Below are 15795 nucleotides of genomic sequence, written 5' to 3'. Positions count from 1 at the left end.
CATCACTCATGATGATGTGACATTTTGTTAGAAACATGTTTTCTTACATCTGGAGAACAACATTTGTAGGCGGGGCATCTCTGCAGCACTATAGTACTTCATTATAATGCTGCTTTGTCACAAATTTTTCATCAAAAAATTGCACCTACTGCGATTTTGATAGTATTTTCCTTTTTTTTTTTGTGTAGCCTTAGTATATTTATAAATAAAGAAATGTCTCTAATAAAACTATTTATAAATTGTTTTTTGTTTTTTTTGCTTATCATCCATTTCAGGTCAGTGATTTGGACGACGAGACGGGTTCTCCCACTGAGGAGTTCAAGGCCTTCGCTGGGGACTCGGGTATGAACCGCAGCCAGTCTGAATACTGTAACGTGGGCTCCAAGACGTCTCTCACCAACCACCCAGCCAAAAAGTACGTCTTTGACTTCATGAGGGTCCTGATCATGGACAACCTCTGCATGACCCCGGCCAGCAAACAGACGCCCATCATTGACCTGCTGCTGGAGGTGAGGAGAGAACCAGGGTGGAGGTGTCGCCAAGTCAACAACAGACTATACTGACTGTAATTTTAGTACGGAGCAGAATTTAAAAAATATTGTCAATAGTGGAACCTTAATTAACGAAAAATCACCTGCAAGTTTTCTCTCATTTGATTAATAAAAGCACGCTATTACAGCTATTAAACACTATTTTCTTGGTACTAAAGACCAGCCAATACTGTAGCAGACTGAATTCAGATGAGAGCATACCCACAAACTTGTTTAACCATCATAACTCTTAAAAAGTTATGGTCATAAATGTGTTTGTCTGTTTTCTGGTACTAGGCCTCCCCGGAGCGCTCCACCAGAACTCAGCAGAAGGAGTTTCAGTCCAACATCCTGGACGGCGTCATGGAGCACCTTCTGGCTGCTGATGTTCTTCTAGGTCAGAACAAAGTCCTCCACCCCGTTTATAGTTTACATGCCACACCAGACCTTTTCATTGTTTTCCAGTAATCTCTAGTTTTAGGATAAACATGAACCTCTAAATAATTTACTCATGCAGTTCACTGATGTTTCATCTCACCTTAAAGGTTTGCTCCCTGACACAGTGGTGAGAAGAGAAGACAAACCCGCCACTTAATTGATCAGTTTTTGGCCAGTGGCTGTAAAAAAAAATAGCTGATGATGAGGCAGAAACGGTCTGGACCCATTTCTTGGCTCTGTGAGATGCTTTGATTGTTGCATCATGAGTCAGCAAGTCACAGTCTGCAGCACCTTTAAGAAGGAATGAGTAGGAAATTGCTGGCTACCCAGTAAAGAAACACTCACATTTGCTTAGTAATGAGATTCTACCGTCAGATAAAAAATCCTGCAGTATCATATTTAGGATAAATGTAACAAAAGAGACATTGTAAATGGCAACTAATATATGTAACTGCCTCTCCTGTTGCTCTGCTCCATTCAGGTGAAGATGCCTCTCTGCCCCTCAGCAGCGGTGGCAGTTATCAGATTCTGGTCAACAACGTCTTCTACTTCACCCAGCGGGTGGTGGACAAACTGTGGCAGGGGATGTTCAACAAGGACTCCAAGCTGGTGGTGGACTTCATCGTGCAGCTCATAGGACAGGTATGAATGGACAGATTAATGAAAAAGTATTTCTATTTCACCGACAAACACATCGAGGCACTTGAGATAAAAGTATTTACAAATGACAATGCCACATTGTGTTGAGGCAGGTGAAAATGTCCTGCTGGTAGGTCGTAATTACAACCTTTGTGCACACCAAGTTATCAAGCTCAGAAAAAAAATTCAAGACAGCGTTAGCCACAGCTGTCATAGATTCCAAACTGTAATGTAGTGTGTGACTCGGATTTAGACTCCAGGATCCGGTGACATCGTTGTTGGGTGTGGTTACAGATGCAAAAGTGCATGCTAGAGGCTAAAAGGCGTAACTGCATTTACAGTAGAACTGATGTTTGGCTATGTGCCAGAGTCAAATCATACTAAACAAACTTATCACACCCAGCAAAATGCTTCTTGTAATCAGCATGCTTTGTCAGATCAGCCAGGGGCAGACAGACGGCATCTGTATTCTGCCTGCACTGGATGGAGAAATAAAACAGTCCCTCTGTTAGTCTTCTTCCAGTTAATGGGACCAGTGAACACACTCAGGATTAAATTAGATAAACAGCATCCATCTGACTGCAGGTCTCACTAACTCATTTTAGCCAGTGAAGGCAAAATGAAATTGAAATGAAATGATATGGCTGTTATGGCTGCATTAAAGGCCTGACTGACTGACAGGTGTGTATTTGTTATGTGTCTGTATATATGTGTTACCACAGTTCAGCTCTTAGGCACAGTGAGGCACATGGCTATACTGAAGAACAAAGTCATTTATTTACAGCAGGAGTTTTCAATTAGAAGTGGATTAGAGAGGTTAGAGAACATTTCCCGAAGCAAAGGCCCGGAACATCAAAACGACTAATTTGCGCTATCATTCAGTGCCATGACATATAGTTGTATCAACACGTTTTTAGTCAACAACTGAAAATATTTCATTAATATTCAGTTTTCACATAAAACTGGCGGGATAATAAATAGGCTAATAACTACTCTTATTATAAATTCTAAATTTAAGTAAAATAAAGTGCTTCATTTCAGTAAAAAATGAAATAAAAAGTGTAGTTTGAGTGATGAAGTGCTATCTCAACCAATTTTAAAACAAACACTCAACACATCTTAACAAATGAACAGTTCTAATGGCTCCTCTTCTCTTTCATTCCCTCTTATGTAGCTACCAACTTCCTACTTTTTCTTGTTCAGTGAGAAACGTGAGCTCTAGCTTGTCCTGCCAGCTAGGATTGGAGATATATGAGATATTTTGGTGTTAAACTGCCCGTGGGAAGAATGTACATATAAAAATTTGTACAGTCTTGATTAAAAGCCATGTGAAATTTCTTTTCTCTTTCGTCTCCTCTCTCCCTGAGTGTTTCCAAAACGTCTGCGGTGTATCTCGCTCACAAACTCGACTCGCAATGCTTATCGGAATGCACAGATTTGATTGGCTGAGCAGCATCACATGAGACGATTGGAGCACATGCGATTGGTCTTTGAGTTTCCTGTGTAAACCAGTACAGTAAATGCTCGAGAAGCTGCGCGGGTTAAAATAGAAACACTCCTTAACAAGGTTGTAATTCAGCTGTAGGTCGGGGGTCCGGAGAGGACCGCGGTCCGCCTATTGGTGACCTCTGATTTACAGCAAAATAATCAAAGCAATGTGTGCTGCATGGATGCTGTCCTGTAAAAACAAAGGAAAAGGAAACAAAAGCCACAAAGCAGAGGTGAACCTCCAACAGGTCTGCAGCCCTGGAGACGGAAAGCAAAGCAACAGCGGAGCTAACCAAGCAGAGACTTCTTTCAAGTGAAGACATGTGTGGACTTTGTATTACTACTTCTTATACATTGCTTTCTATACACACTACTGCGCAAGTGAGAAGATTATGAGAATATGGTCTGAAATTCATTTTATTAAACCATAATGTATCTTGGAAATATCCCCAGTGTCATCAGTGGCCATGTCATGCTGAGGTTTGCAGTGGGAGTCAAAATGTATTTACTTTTCATTTCATTAAATTTACTTCAAATTTAAGTACCCAGTCCGTGCAGTATATGCTTGCAAGACACTACTAAAGGTGTGTACAACCTAAAGCACGTCAATGTGAGGTATTAAAGGTTCAGTGTGTAAGATTTAGTGGCATCTAGTGGCGAGGGTTGTGATTTGCAACCATCTATCCAGTCTACCACTGCCCCCTAATCTTTCAAAGAGCGTAGGACAGTTACGCTGGCTGACAACAGCACAAAAGGTGTCTCTTCTGAGACAGCAGAGAGTGGCCAGTCAAGAAATGAGTTTTCTTTAGGAATATTTATTAAGAAATTATATTTACTTACTTATTCAGTAAAACCATATGTTATTGTGACTTGGCCACTGACAGATGACGTGGAAAATGTAAGCCAAGAATGTGAAACATTGTCACTGTTTCTGTACCACAGTCCATTACAAACCACACATTAGATAAAGTTTATACAAACATTGACAAGGGAAACACATTCGTTCTCTCTTTGATTATGGACCATCGCCAGAACTGCCGCCAGCAATAATATCTGGCCCGCTACTTTTTTTTTTACTTTGAAAAATTCTGAACGACATTAAAAGAGTCTGTAGCCTGCTTGACTCACCTCTGAAAGAGCCGTCAGAAAACGCGATCTGCCTGGAGACACCGGGAAATTGCAGCGTCTGTAGGTTGATGGATGAGGATCAAACACTGAAACAGCCCAACATTGGCTGCAGAATCCATTTGTTGAAGAGAGGGGGAAAAAAAAACTTGATCCCTCAACTCTTGTGTTGTGAGTCCTACGCTTTAACAACTGAGCTAACTAACCAACATGCGGATGCATGGCTTAAATTCTCATCCACGATGTAATGGTTGAAAATATTGTTCTGATGCAAAACTTATTTGCAGACCCCTGCAGTATATTATTACTACTTCTTCTTCTTCTTCTTGTAATGTAAATATTCAACACAGTGATGAGTGTCTGCAGTGTCTGAATTCTACCACAAGTAGAAGGAGAAAGAAACGAGCTCTGTAGCACTGTTCGTCTGTTTTCAGCAACTGTAGTAACATGACGATGCAACGTGGCAACATCCATTCGCCGTTCTTCAGTAGCGTCTTTTGTATCTCAAGCAGGATTACGGCATGATTCTTTGTTACTTAACTTAATGTGTGGTGCAAGCACAGTATAATATACAAGCAGTAGGACATTGACTATAAACACATTTTTACAAGTAACATTAGCAGTTTTGTTTGAGTGTTTGCTTCCTTGTTGTTGTTTTTTCCCCCACTATGAGCAGTTCTCTGCTCAGACACTAAAACAGCACTAGAATAACAAAACTACAGTCATAATCCTCTAACTGCTTAACCCAGTTCAGCCCTGGTTGCTCAAGCAAATCTTCTTTCTGAAATATTTCCACAGCGGCTTTATCCATATCCAGAGCACAGCCACCTAACTAAAGAACCAACATGCCAAATCTCTTTTCTTCAGCTGTATTTTTCACTTTTCTCTTATTTTAGCACTTTCTTATACGAAAATACTTTCCCCCCCTAACCTAACCATTTCTTTTCTTCCCTCTCCTCCTCCTCCAGTCTAAGAGGCGTTCCCAGGGTCTTTCCCTCGACACTATCTACCACTGTCTGAACCGGACGGTGCTCTACCAGCTCTGTCGACCCCACAAGACTGTAGCACAGCAGGTGGCCCTGTTAGACGCCCTGCGGGTCCTGACCGTCAACCGCAACCTGGTGCTCGGGCCCGGCAACCACGACCAGGACTTTGTGGCCTGCCTGGCTCACTGCTTTATCTGCTTGCACAGCGGGAGGTAAGGCGACAAAAGGCTTGTCTGGTGGAGGGTCAGTAGCAGGCTAACCGCAGATCTTAAAAACATCTTAAAAGGTCAGAGATTAAGGCCATACAATGTCCTAAAAGTCTTATTTTTGATTATGACAGCATTTTTTATCCTTAAAAAACAAGCATTGGGCAGACATCATGTTTATAGACATGGATTAGTGTTTAATCATATTTTGTTTAATAGTTATACCAAGTTCTTCGGCTCCATCTGGTTTAACTCAGTGAGATTATTTCTGAGCAGCTCTGCCTCTTAAGGAATGTAAAACTAAAACTTAGAAACACAGTTGAATGTAATTGTGGCAAGTCATTTTGTGTGTGTGTGGCATTTTCCAAAACATCAGCAGGTGGGGGAGAGACTGAGTTTCCTACCATGCTGGGGACACTATGCAATATAACACAACACAGTGTAAAACTACAGAGAGCAGACTGACATGCTGCAGAGGAGCCAAACAATCTAACCCTCCCTGTGACCCCCCCACCACCTGGCAGGTTGGCACTGAAAGTCACTCTGTGTTTGTCTCTACAGTAGTGTGGAGGGCTTCGGTTTGGAGGCGGAGGCCAGGATGACAACCTGGCATGTCATGATGCCCACGGAGAACGAGGCTGACGCCACACACAGCCACGACGTCAGCGAGGGTGAGACATTGTTAAATATGTGTGGAAAGTAAACCTAGTGAACCCTGCTCCTGTGTCTGGTGTTGAGATTTTCTTGTACAACGTCTGTATCAGCTGGTTCACCTTTCAAAATTATAAACACAACACTTTTGTTTTTGCCCCCATTCATCATGAGCTAAACTCAAAAATCTAAGACTTTCTCTACGTACACAAAAGGCCTATTTCTCTCAAATATGAGAGTGATTGTTTGTCCTCCCTCTGCAGGCCGGCAGCTGCTGCTGAAGGCAGTGAACCGGGTGTGGACGGAGCTGATGCACAGCAAGCGTCAGATGCTCGAGGACATCTTCAAAGTGTCTCTGCCCTGCAACGACAGAGGCCACGTGGACATCGCCACGGCCCGGCCCGCATTGGAAGAACCGGCCCTGAAGAGCTGGCAGAACCACTTGGGTGAGACCGGGAAACACATTCGCTCACACACACACACACACACACACACACACACACACGCACACACTTAGTACACACTAGTTCAACATTTCCTGTTTGTGGTATCCTTTTTTTTCCTCGTTTGTGCCTTATCCAGATTTATATGATTAGATAAAGTATTTGGGAGCTCCTCTTGTTGTTTTGCAAAGGAAATACGGTAGCCTTGCCAGTACGGCATATTATTGCTGATGTGCTCTCCTTCCTGCTGTTTCTTTCTCTCTCTCTCCCTCTTCCTCACTTCATCAGTGTTGTACTTTCGCTGATGTAAGCAGAGTGGTGAATTACTACCAGCCTCCTGCCAAAGCGTCTGGTTCACCAGACTAAGTCAAAACTTTGGCAGGTAACCAGATATTGTTAAGTTCTCAGGTGTTTTAAGTTTTCTCAAATTTTTGCAATAAAGTAAAATTTGTTTTCTGGATTCTTGGGACTAATAGTTCAGATGAAAACGGTTGAGACTTCTGTAGATTATTATAGAGTAAAAAAGACTCAGTTTCTGGAAAGAGATGTTTCTGTCGAGTTTTTTAAAATGCAATATTTAAATGCTTTGAGCACCAAAATAAATGTATTTCTCGTCGTATTGTGCTGGTGACCAAAATCTAGAAGAAAAATCCAAAATCCAAAGTGCCAAATTCAGAATTACATGTGCTTTGTTTGGCAGTTTTTCTTCCACTGATGCACTGTTATGCAAAACATTCACAACATGATGTATTTCTTTTGTCAGCATCTCACATGTGCTTTATCTTGCTTGAAAGTGTGGACTGTTCAGATGGCTTAGTGGTAAAAAATAAAAAATAAATTAATGCACTGATTTCTCTGCTCTCTTTTCTGCTGTTCAGTCCATGAGAAGAAGTGTATCAGTCGTGGTGAGGCAGTGGCACCGGCGACCCAGTCCAAGCTGTCCAGAGTCAGCAGCGGCTTCGGCCTCTCCAAGCTGACAGGCGTCCGCCGCAACAAGAAGGAGAACTGCCTTAACAAGAACAGCCTGTCTGCACAGGTACACCGAAAAACAGCCAACACTCGCTGCACGGCTGTATGTAATATATTATAGGGAAAGAAATGTAAAATGTCGTTATCACATGAGAGTATAATCTAATATACATGTTTATTTTAGCTAGTAACTTGTTGTTTTAGATGGAATTTGTATTAATGAAATAGAAAATTAGGTTTTGCTGTAGATTTCACAAGGTGTCTGTTATTTAACGGAGAGTGGAGTACAGTTAGAAGTGACGTCATTCAACTGCATCATCCTCAGTATAACGATATATATTTAACGCTAGCCAGTTATCATTTGCAAGTAGATCTGCGGTCATTTAGAATGATATATCAGCCTCGTGACTGCAGGTATTGGCCAATGCCAATTATCTGAAAATGCCAGTTATCGGCACGATTAATCAGTCTATCACTAGTTACAATCTTGTGTTTCTGATCAACAGGAGACTTTCCAGTGGATGTTCACACATATAGCTGTTGTTCGAGACCTGGTGGCAATGCAGTACAAAGAACATCAAGAGGTACCACACTTTGCATCATGACTCCATGGATAGAATGAAACAGATATAACTTTCTTTAAATTTACCAATCACAGTGAGCGCACAAAGAATTCAAGCTTGTTATACAACAGTTAGAGTATGAAACCAGCTGCAGGAAAAAAAACAACGGACTGTTATGTAACAGTGTAGTCAGGACGTTACTGCAGGGCAGGAAACTAGAGAAAAAAACACAGTACAGGAACATTTTCACAGACTGGTGTAGCAGTTGTGACAGCAAGTGTAATTTATAGCAACATTTTTAAAGTGACTCACCACTCACACCTCATCCACCCCTCTCATCTCCCAGCGGCAGCAGAACGCCCTCAAGTACGTGACTGAGGAGTGGGCGTCCATAGAATACGAGCTGCTGCGTGAACGGGGCCTTTGGGGCCCACCCATCGGCTCCCACCTGGACAAGTTTATGCTGGAGATGACGGAGGGCCCCTGCCGGATGAGGAAGAAGATGGTCCGCAATGACATGTTTTATATCCACTACCCATACATCCCTGAGATGGAGCCCAACACCAACTCAACACAGGTACTGAGCTTTAAATCTGGATTAATATGCTCCCGTGATCCACTACAGCATTTCTAGCTAACATGAACTTTTCCATATTTGTCTCTGTTTCTTCACCTTCTCAATATTTTTAACAGTGAGGGCGACAGAAAGAGGTTTCTAGTCTGTCTACATTTTATACATTTAGCTGATGGCCTCGTCCAGCATAACTTTTCTAGCAAGCAATAAATAACCAATAAATCCACCAAAAAAGTGCAAGAAGCACATTCACAGGGCCATTAACGGTAGACGTACCAATACGCAGTATTTGTGTGACACATGTGGAATAATCATGTTCGATAATAATGGCAGAACTCAAGCAAGTGATGGATGATATGTGAAGTAGTGGATTTACTGGCACAAACACCCATATTTAAAATACTTCTTATCCTTAATAGAAATAGAAATGTACTTTAAATATTTTTAATAAAACACAGTGTACTTGTAAGAATAGCTCTCCTGAAATAGAGCTCTTGGACGAGCCCGTCTGTGTCATGTGAGGAAGTGACACCAGCAGCCAGTGGCTCTTTTTCCTGGCACGGCCGAGACACACTTAGCTTTGTTTTCTCTACAAATAATCCCCCCTCTCTGTTTCCCAACGGGTGCCTCTCTTTACCCCACAATGATTTATTTGGTTAGGAAGATACAAAAGATAAGACAGGTAGCTCACAGGCACATCCATTTAAGTTTGTATTAATTTCACACTCTTAAAAACACAACACAAGGCATGTAACTGGTGCATTTACTCATTGGAAGATTGAAGATTACCAACAATACAAGTAGCCAAAAGTGATTAAAGAAATGTTAAAATCCTAATACACTGGGAATGTCCCCGTCACCCTGGATTCATCACATAATTTAATATGTGCTTGGTGGAATTGGAAGAGTTCATGAACGCTTCATGAATAGACTCAGAACCCTTCTAGGGAGAAATTTCTGGCTCATGGCCCCTTAAATGGACCAAGTATAATTAACACCCCCCAGGCCTAATCTTAATACATAATGTATTAGTGCTCAGGGAGTAGCTGCAGGGCGTTTGACAAAGTCAAACACTTGTGCCTGAATATCATTACTAGCCGTTTGCTCAACTTGGTCTTTGAGTATTGCTCAAAGTGGCAGTGGTTGAAAGAGGTGTCATGGGTTTCAACTTCACTCTATAAACACTTGCGAATTCTTGAAGAATCTGCCCCATAATTCTTGTTGAGTTTTGAGGAAAAAATACATATAGATACTTTTGTTTTTATTATTATTTAAAAGAAAAAAATTTGGTTCTAGTTTTTTAGTGGCTATTTTAAGAATTACCAAAAAAGGAAAATGTGATATAGATGGAAATATGTAAAATTCAGTATCACTGGACGAGATGGCCTTTGTAGTGCTAATCTCTGCTGCACTGACTGTACAAATAAGTCAGCAGGCTTCTTAACTGATATTAAAACACCCTTATCCTCCCTCTTTTTACATTCTCTAGCCGTGCCCCCCCCCTCTGGTGCCCCTGGTACCCTCAGCCCTGGCTGGGGTCCTTGACCGTTCCCAGGTAGCTTCCTGAAGTCCTCAGGATAAAATAATTGAGCTCCTGTTGATGCCTGGTGTGACTGCATGACAGTAACAGACAGAATCCTATTGATCTGAAAGCTGCTGCTGCTGCAGTGCTCTCTGTGAACTGACAGTAGAAGCAACATGTCAGTCCTGTTGTTGCAGCGGTTTTCTGCCCCGTGTGGTTCACTTTTGATTTAAAGCCTGGTCCTGATTTTTCTGCAACTGTGCAGTACAAACTTGGACTTGTGCGTTTGTTGTGTTGAGTTCACGGCCTTCCTGTTTAAAACCCCACTCTGTGTTATGTGTGCTTAAAGGTGTTGAGCGATGATGCTTTGCCAGATATGGGAAATGGGTTAATTTCACTGGGCTGTTTTTGATGTGTTTGGTTGTGTATACATGTACATTTGCATGTGAGCATGTTTATGTTCAGCTGACCCATTACTTGTATTTTGCTTTGACTTTGAAGTTGTTTTCCTCCAGTATTTAATTAAATGCACCCTAGATTCTGCACAATAGACATTTCTACATATGCACCAGATAATTGGTGATCCAGATGAGGCTGGTGATAATTACCATAATCTCAGAACCTCAGGTGTTGTTGTGATGGTGTGGACCTCACATGTTTGTAGGTCCTAGTATAAGAATGAACATCCTATGATAAAACCATGACTGACATTTTATAATTTTGTAATTCTGATGTTACTGCACTGCTTCTAGAAAATGTCTACTTAGGTGTCTATGCAGTGGTAGCATTTATTTAGTAACGATACACTAGCAAACTTTTCTGGAATATGATAATCTTAAAGCGATGCCACCCTTCCCAAGCAAAAGGCATTTCCCTCTCAGGAATTGAGTCTGTTGTTTGACAAACACACAGTGCAAACTGGTATTTACAAAACAACTACCTCATCTACTTCTCGTTTCTTGCCCCCCCCCCCTTCCACTCCAGAAGCCTCTCCGTTACCGGCGAGCCATCAGCTACGACAGTAAAGAATACTACGTGCGTTTGCTGTCTGGAAACCCCGGCATGTACCAGCACTCTGTGGAGCACAACACCGAGGGCGAGACGACACAGCATGAGCCCGAACATGGAGAGGACACCATCGCAAGAGTCAAAGGTACAGAGACAACCAGAGACTTTCCTAGAACTTGGTTTTCTTCTACATGTGTGTGACACACTATCTTGAGTGTTACTTTACCTGATAGCCCTCTCTAACACGTTGCTGTGCTCTGCTCATCAGGCCTGGTGAAGGCTCCTCTGAAGAGGTCTCGCTCCACAGCGGACGGTGCAGACGAGGACAGTCAGGAGCAGCTTCAGGAGCAGCTGTTAGAGTCAGGAGGCCCTGAGGAGGAGCAGAGGACCGACAACACGTCTCTGCTGCGCCTCCTGGAGGAGGGAGAGAAGGTCAGAAAGGGAAACACTAACATAAGACTGGACCAGCATTCATTTCATTTCATATATTCATTTAGCTGATGCTTTTATCCAAAGCGACTTACAATTGCTATTTATGTCAGAGGTCACACGCCTCTGGAACAACTAGTGGGGAATTGAACCCAGTTCTCTCACACCTAAGGTGCCACCCACCACCACAAGCAAAAGTACATAACAATCAAACAAAGTCCAATTTTGTGCAAGAGGCTAAAATTAGATTCCAGTGCTATAAACAATACTTTCTTAAGGTTAATATTTTTAATTGTATGGAAAATGTATTCAGTTTATTTGTGTAGAACTGTATCAGTGTTATAACCTTATTTTTTTTAACTTTGTCATTGCACAGTACAAGTATTCATTTTATATCATCATTCTTTTATCAGTTTTATGGCATAGTGCTACCTTCCTTCAGCAATGGCTCACAGTCTGTGCTGTCAGTTTTTCCAGAAGTTGGGAGAAAACTGCAAAAGTGCTAAAATCATAAAGCCTTATCACTTAACTTAAATTTCTGAGTGACGTTTATTTTCTACATTGCCTTATTCACAAAAGTATTTGGGCACACACCAGCCCTTTTAATTGAGTACTGCTACAGGCTTTCTGATGACCGCTGAGCAGCTCAACTGCAGCACCTAGGGATCGAATCCTTTGCTAAAGGCCATTTCTCCAGAAGAGTAAGGGGAAGCACATCGCCCAACGCAGTTATTCTTCTTCACAGATTTGTGCCTGGAGCAAAGTCTGACTCATGAGAGAACTGCTTTCTCTAAACTTTAGGTAATTAACACTTTCTTACATTAACTTTTCCAGATTCAACACATGTACCGCTGTGCCAGGGTGCAGGGTCTGGACACCAGCGAGGGTCTGCTGCTGTTTGGGAAAGAGCACTTCTACGTCATCGACGGCTACACCATGACCGTGTCCAGGGAGATCAGGGACATCGACACCCTGCCCCCAAAGTAGGTCCAGGCCTCTGTATCTGTCACTTAACATCAAGGTCTTGACACCAGGAGAATCCCGACTTTACACGAGGGCTGGATAATTAACCTGAATACATGATCACACAGTTGCTGTACTTTCCTTCCCTGAATAAAAGATGACATCATTCCTCTGTACGCTGCAGTGGGAGTTTCTGCTGCCAGGATGATGTAATGCTGCTGATGGAGCATGCGTTGTGAAACTCAGCAGAGATATGACACGCTTATCTTTAAGGAACTCACTCTGTCTTTTCCTTTGAGACACAACGTGAAAATAACCGACAGATGCCTCTTTGATTTAATAATGCTATACAGTCAAAACATGTTGTCTTCGAGGGCTGAAAGGAGCTGTTGCTGAAAGTGTTTTATGGGTAACATTTAATGTAGAACTGAGCTGACGCATAACTGCATGAATGTCTGTTGTCTGTGTCCAGTTTGCATGAGGCCATCATCCCGAGAGGAGCGAGACAAGGACAGAGCCAGCTGAAGAGAACCTGCAGCATCTTTGCTTATGAAGACATCAAGGAGGTGCACAAGAGACGCTACCTACTGCAGGTCAGTATGCATGCATTACACACACACACACACACACACACACACACACACACACACACACACACACACGCGCTGCAGCACCAACACAAGACACATACTTGAGTTCGAACATTTAGAAGATATTTATACTGAGTAGCTCAACATGTTTGGAGTTCGGTGGTAACGCATTTCTATTGTTTAACTCACCACCTTGTGTGTTTTGATTATTAAATATCCTGTGTGTCATCACCATTCAGCCCATGGCAGTGGAAGTCTTCTCAGCAGATGGGAGAAACTACTTGTTAGCCTTCCAGAAAGGAGTCCGCAACAAAGTTTACCAAAGGTACTCAATACAAATAAAACCAGAGTTTGGACTGCATGCTACTACTCTTACATTTCAGTAACAGAAACCTTTGTCCTCTTTCAACCCTCAGAAGTGACAAGCAATTTAGTACTCTTTACTTAAAGACACTCCCGTTTTAAATTATAAAATACTTCAGACTGGATAGTCAGGATTCAGGGTATTTGTGGAAGACAGGGATTTTACAGATGTTACCATTGTGTGATATTAGAATAAAATCCTCAGAGAGGAGATTGTAAGCCTCTTAAAATCTCCAGCCATCATAATATTTCTGCTTTGAGTCGATCACTTTAATACCAGTATTGTCAGTTTTAGAAAGTCAGAGAAGAAAGAAAGTCTGGTGGAACTGTAATCACTCCCCCCAACCATTTTTTCATTTAATTATTATTTCCCTGCAGGTTCTTGGCGGTGGTGCCTTCACTGGCTGACAGCTCAGAGTCAGTTTCAGGCCAGAGGCCCAACACCAGCGTCGAGCAAGGGTAAGACCTCTACGTTACTTTCAGCATGACCGGTGTTCTCTATCCCCATCATAAAGTCTTTAATTCCACTGGCTCTTAGAGAAGTATTTGACCTTTTTTGGAGGTTGTGAGAGGATTTATGGAATGTGCAGATACATATTTATATTCATTACTTTGTTACAGGCTTCTGTAGTAATCAACCAAATTAATATCCTAGAAAATAAATTAAGGATGCTTTTTACTGTCCACATGCAAGAAAAGCCAAGTACTGAGTTGTTTTAACTAAACATCCTCTCTGTCCTGGTCTTTGTCAGATCTGGGCTCCTCAGCACACTGGTCGGTGAAAAGTCAGTGACTCAGAGATGGGAGGTAAGAACCTAGAGTCCTTGTCTAACCCTACTGTTCAATTTAACAACACAAAGTGAAGAAGTGTCGCACTATAAGCCTCACTGATTTGTTTACTATCTATTTCCAGCGAGGAGAGATCAGTAATTTCCAGTACCTGATGCATCTGAACACGTTGGCAGGACGATCCTACAACGACCTGATGCAGTATCCCGTCTTCCCCTGGATCCTGGCCGACTTCGACTCAGAGGTGATTGCAGGGTTTGGGACAAAATCAGTGTGTATATGTTAACCGTTTCAACTACAAGAAATACCTGTTCCCTCATTAATCCTGTCTTGGTAACCTTGGTGATGTTTGTGTTGGCGATGCTAACCAGGAGCTGGACCTAAACAACCCCAAGACGTTCCGTAACCTCGCCAAGCCGATGGGCGCCCAGACTGATGACAGACTGACACAGTACAAGAAGAGGTACAAGGACTGGGAGGACCCCAGCGGTAAGATGTCAGAGTTAACTGATTGCATTTAACAGGATGAAGTCAGGGTTTTTTTTGTTGTTATTTTTAAGTTAAGTTAAATAAAACTACTCGTTTTCTAGACTATAAGAATTATTTCAGCCAGTCACACTCGAGGCTTTTGCACACTAATTCTATTATTTTTATCCAAAAAGTCAAATTTTTAAATTAATATATGAGACCTTTATTAAACAACGGGTGCAGAGAACTTCAGAGAAGAGAACTTCAAACCCTGCAACAGCCAGTGGCACACAATGACTTGCACAGCCTGCACTGAACCTTTCAAAACACCAAATAAATGAGGTTATGCGATGGCAGACTTCTCCATTTTGTGTCCATTTTCTGTGGCAGATTGACACCCTTGATTATTATACACATAATTTTTTTCTAAATCACTACTAATGTTCTTATCGAATATTATTCAGAACTGCATGCACATGTCTCATTCACCAGTGTAAGTGAATGTGTTGTTTTCCGTCCCACCAGGGGAAACTCCAGCATATCACTACGGCACCCACTACTCTTCAGCCATGATCGTAGCCTCTTATCTGGTCCGGATGGAGCCCTTCACACAGATTTTCCTCAGACTTCAGGTTTGATCTGAACTTCAGAACTTTCCTACTGATATTCTGCTTATCGTCTGTATGTTTCCGCAGAAATGTGATACATCCCAGATAGTTGTATTTAGGACAGAGAAATACTGATCATTTAAAAAGTTGTTCTGATATAATGTTACAGTTATAGTGTAATATTGTAGTGTAAATGTTTTTAAGAAGGAAATTTCAGTTTTACATTTGATGTTAGTTGTTTTTAGTCCACCGGCACAGGAAAATAGAACCAAATGAAGAAACAGTATTGTCAGTGCTGCCACAAGTTGTGTTTCTAAAGCTTTTGGCAGATTTTAAGGCCTGGCAGAATAGATTATCATCCTTTTAGAACCTACAAAAACAAAAAAGGCCCAGGCAGCAAAATGTTGATGCTCTTAGGTGTCTGGACATAATGTCAAACCGTC

General features: G+C 41.9%; 1 protein-coding gene across 4 annotated transcripts in view; it reads left to right on the top strand.

Moving 5' to 3' along the window:
- The window catches only part of wdfy3 (WD repeat and FYVE domain containing 3), a 108634-nt gene that overhangs the window by 80246 nt on the left and 12593 nt on the right, over positions 1–15795 (top strand). For all 4 annotated transcript variants that reach the window (XM_046034058.1, XM_046034056.1, XM_046034057.1 and 1 more), the window contains exons 34-52: positions 276–509; positions 828–927; positions 1450–1610; positions 5189–5418; positions 5974–6083; positions 6327–6509; positions 7385–7542; positions 7982–8059; positions 8385–8615; positions 11119–11287; positions 11411–11574; positions 12406–12554; positions 13007–13127; positions 13364–13449; positions 13866–13946; positions 14240–14294; positions 14401–14520; positions 14648–14765; positions 15270–15376. In XM_046034058.1, the coding sequence (XP_045890014.1) occupies positions 276–509; positions 828–927; positions 1450–1610; positions 5189–5418; positions 5974–6083; positions 6327–6509; positions 7385–7542; positions 7982–8059; positions 8385–8615; positions 11119–11287; positions 11411–11574; positions 12406–12554; positions 13007–13127; positions 13364–13449; positions 13866–13946; positions 14240–14294; positions 14401–14520; positions 14648–14765; positions 15270–15376 (2655 nt within the window). The remainder of the gene's footprint in view (positions 1–275; positions 510–827; positions 928–1449; positions 1611–5188; positions 5419–5973; positions 6084–6326; positions 6510–7384; positions 7543–7981; positions 8060–8384; positions 8616–11118; positions 11288–11410; positions 11575–12405; positions 12555–13006; positions 13128–13363; positions 13450–13865; positions 13947–14239; positions 14295–14400; positions 14521–14647; positions 14766–15269; positions 15377–15795) is intronic.

This window comes from Micropterus dolomieu, linkage group LG21 (genome assembly GCF_021292245.1).
Source record: "Micropterus dolomieu isolate WLL.071019.BEF.003 ecotype Adirondacks linkage group LG21, ASM2129224v1, whole genome shotgun sequence".
In the NCBI taxonomy this organism is placed as follows: domain Eukaryota; kingdom Metazoa; phylum Chordata; class Actinopteri; order Centrarchiformes; family Centrarchidae; genus Micropterus; species Micropterus dolomieu.
The sequence above is the reverse complement of the archived record's forward strand: the minus strand, read 5'-3'. Positions and strand labels throughout refer to the sequence as shown.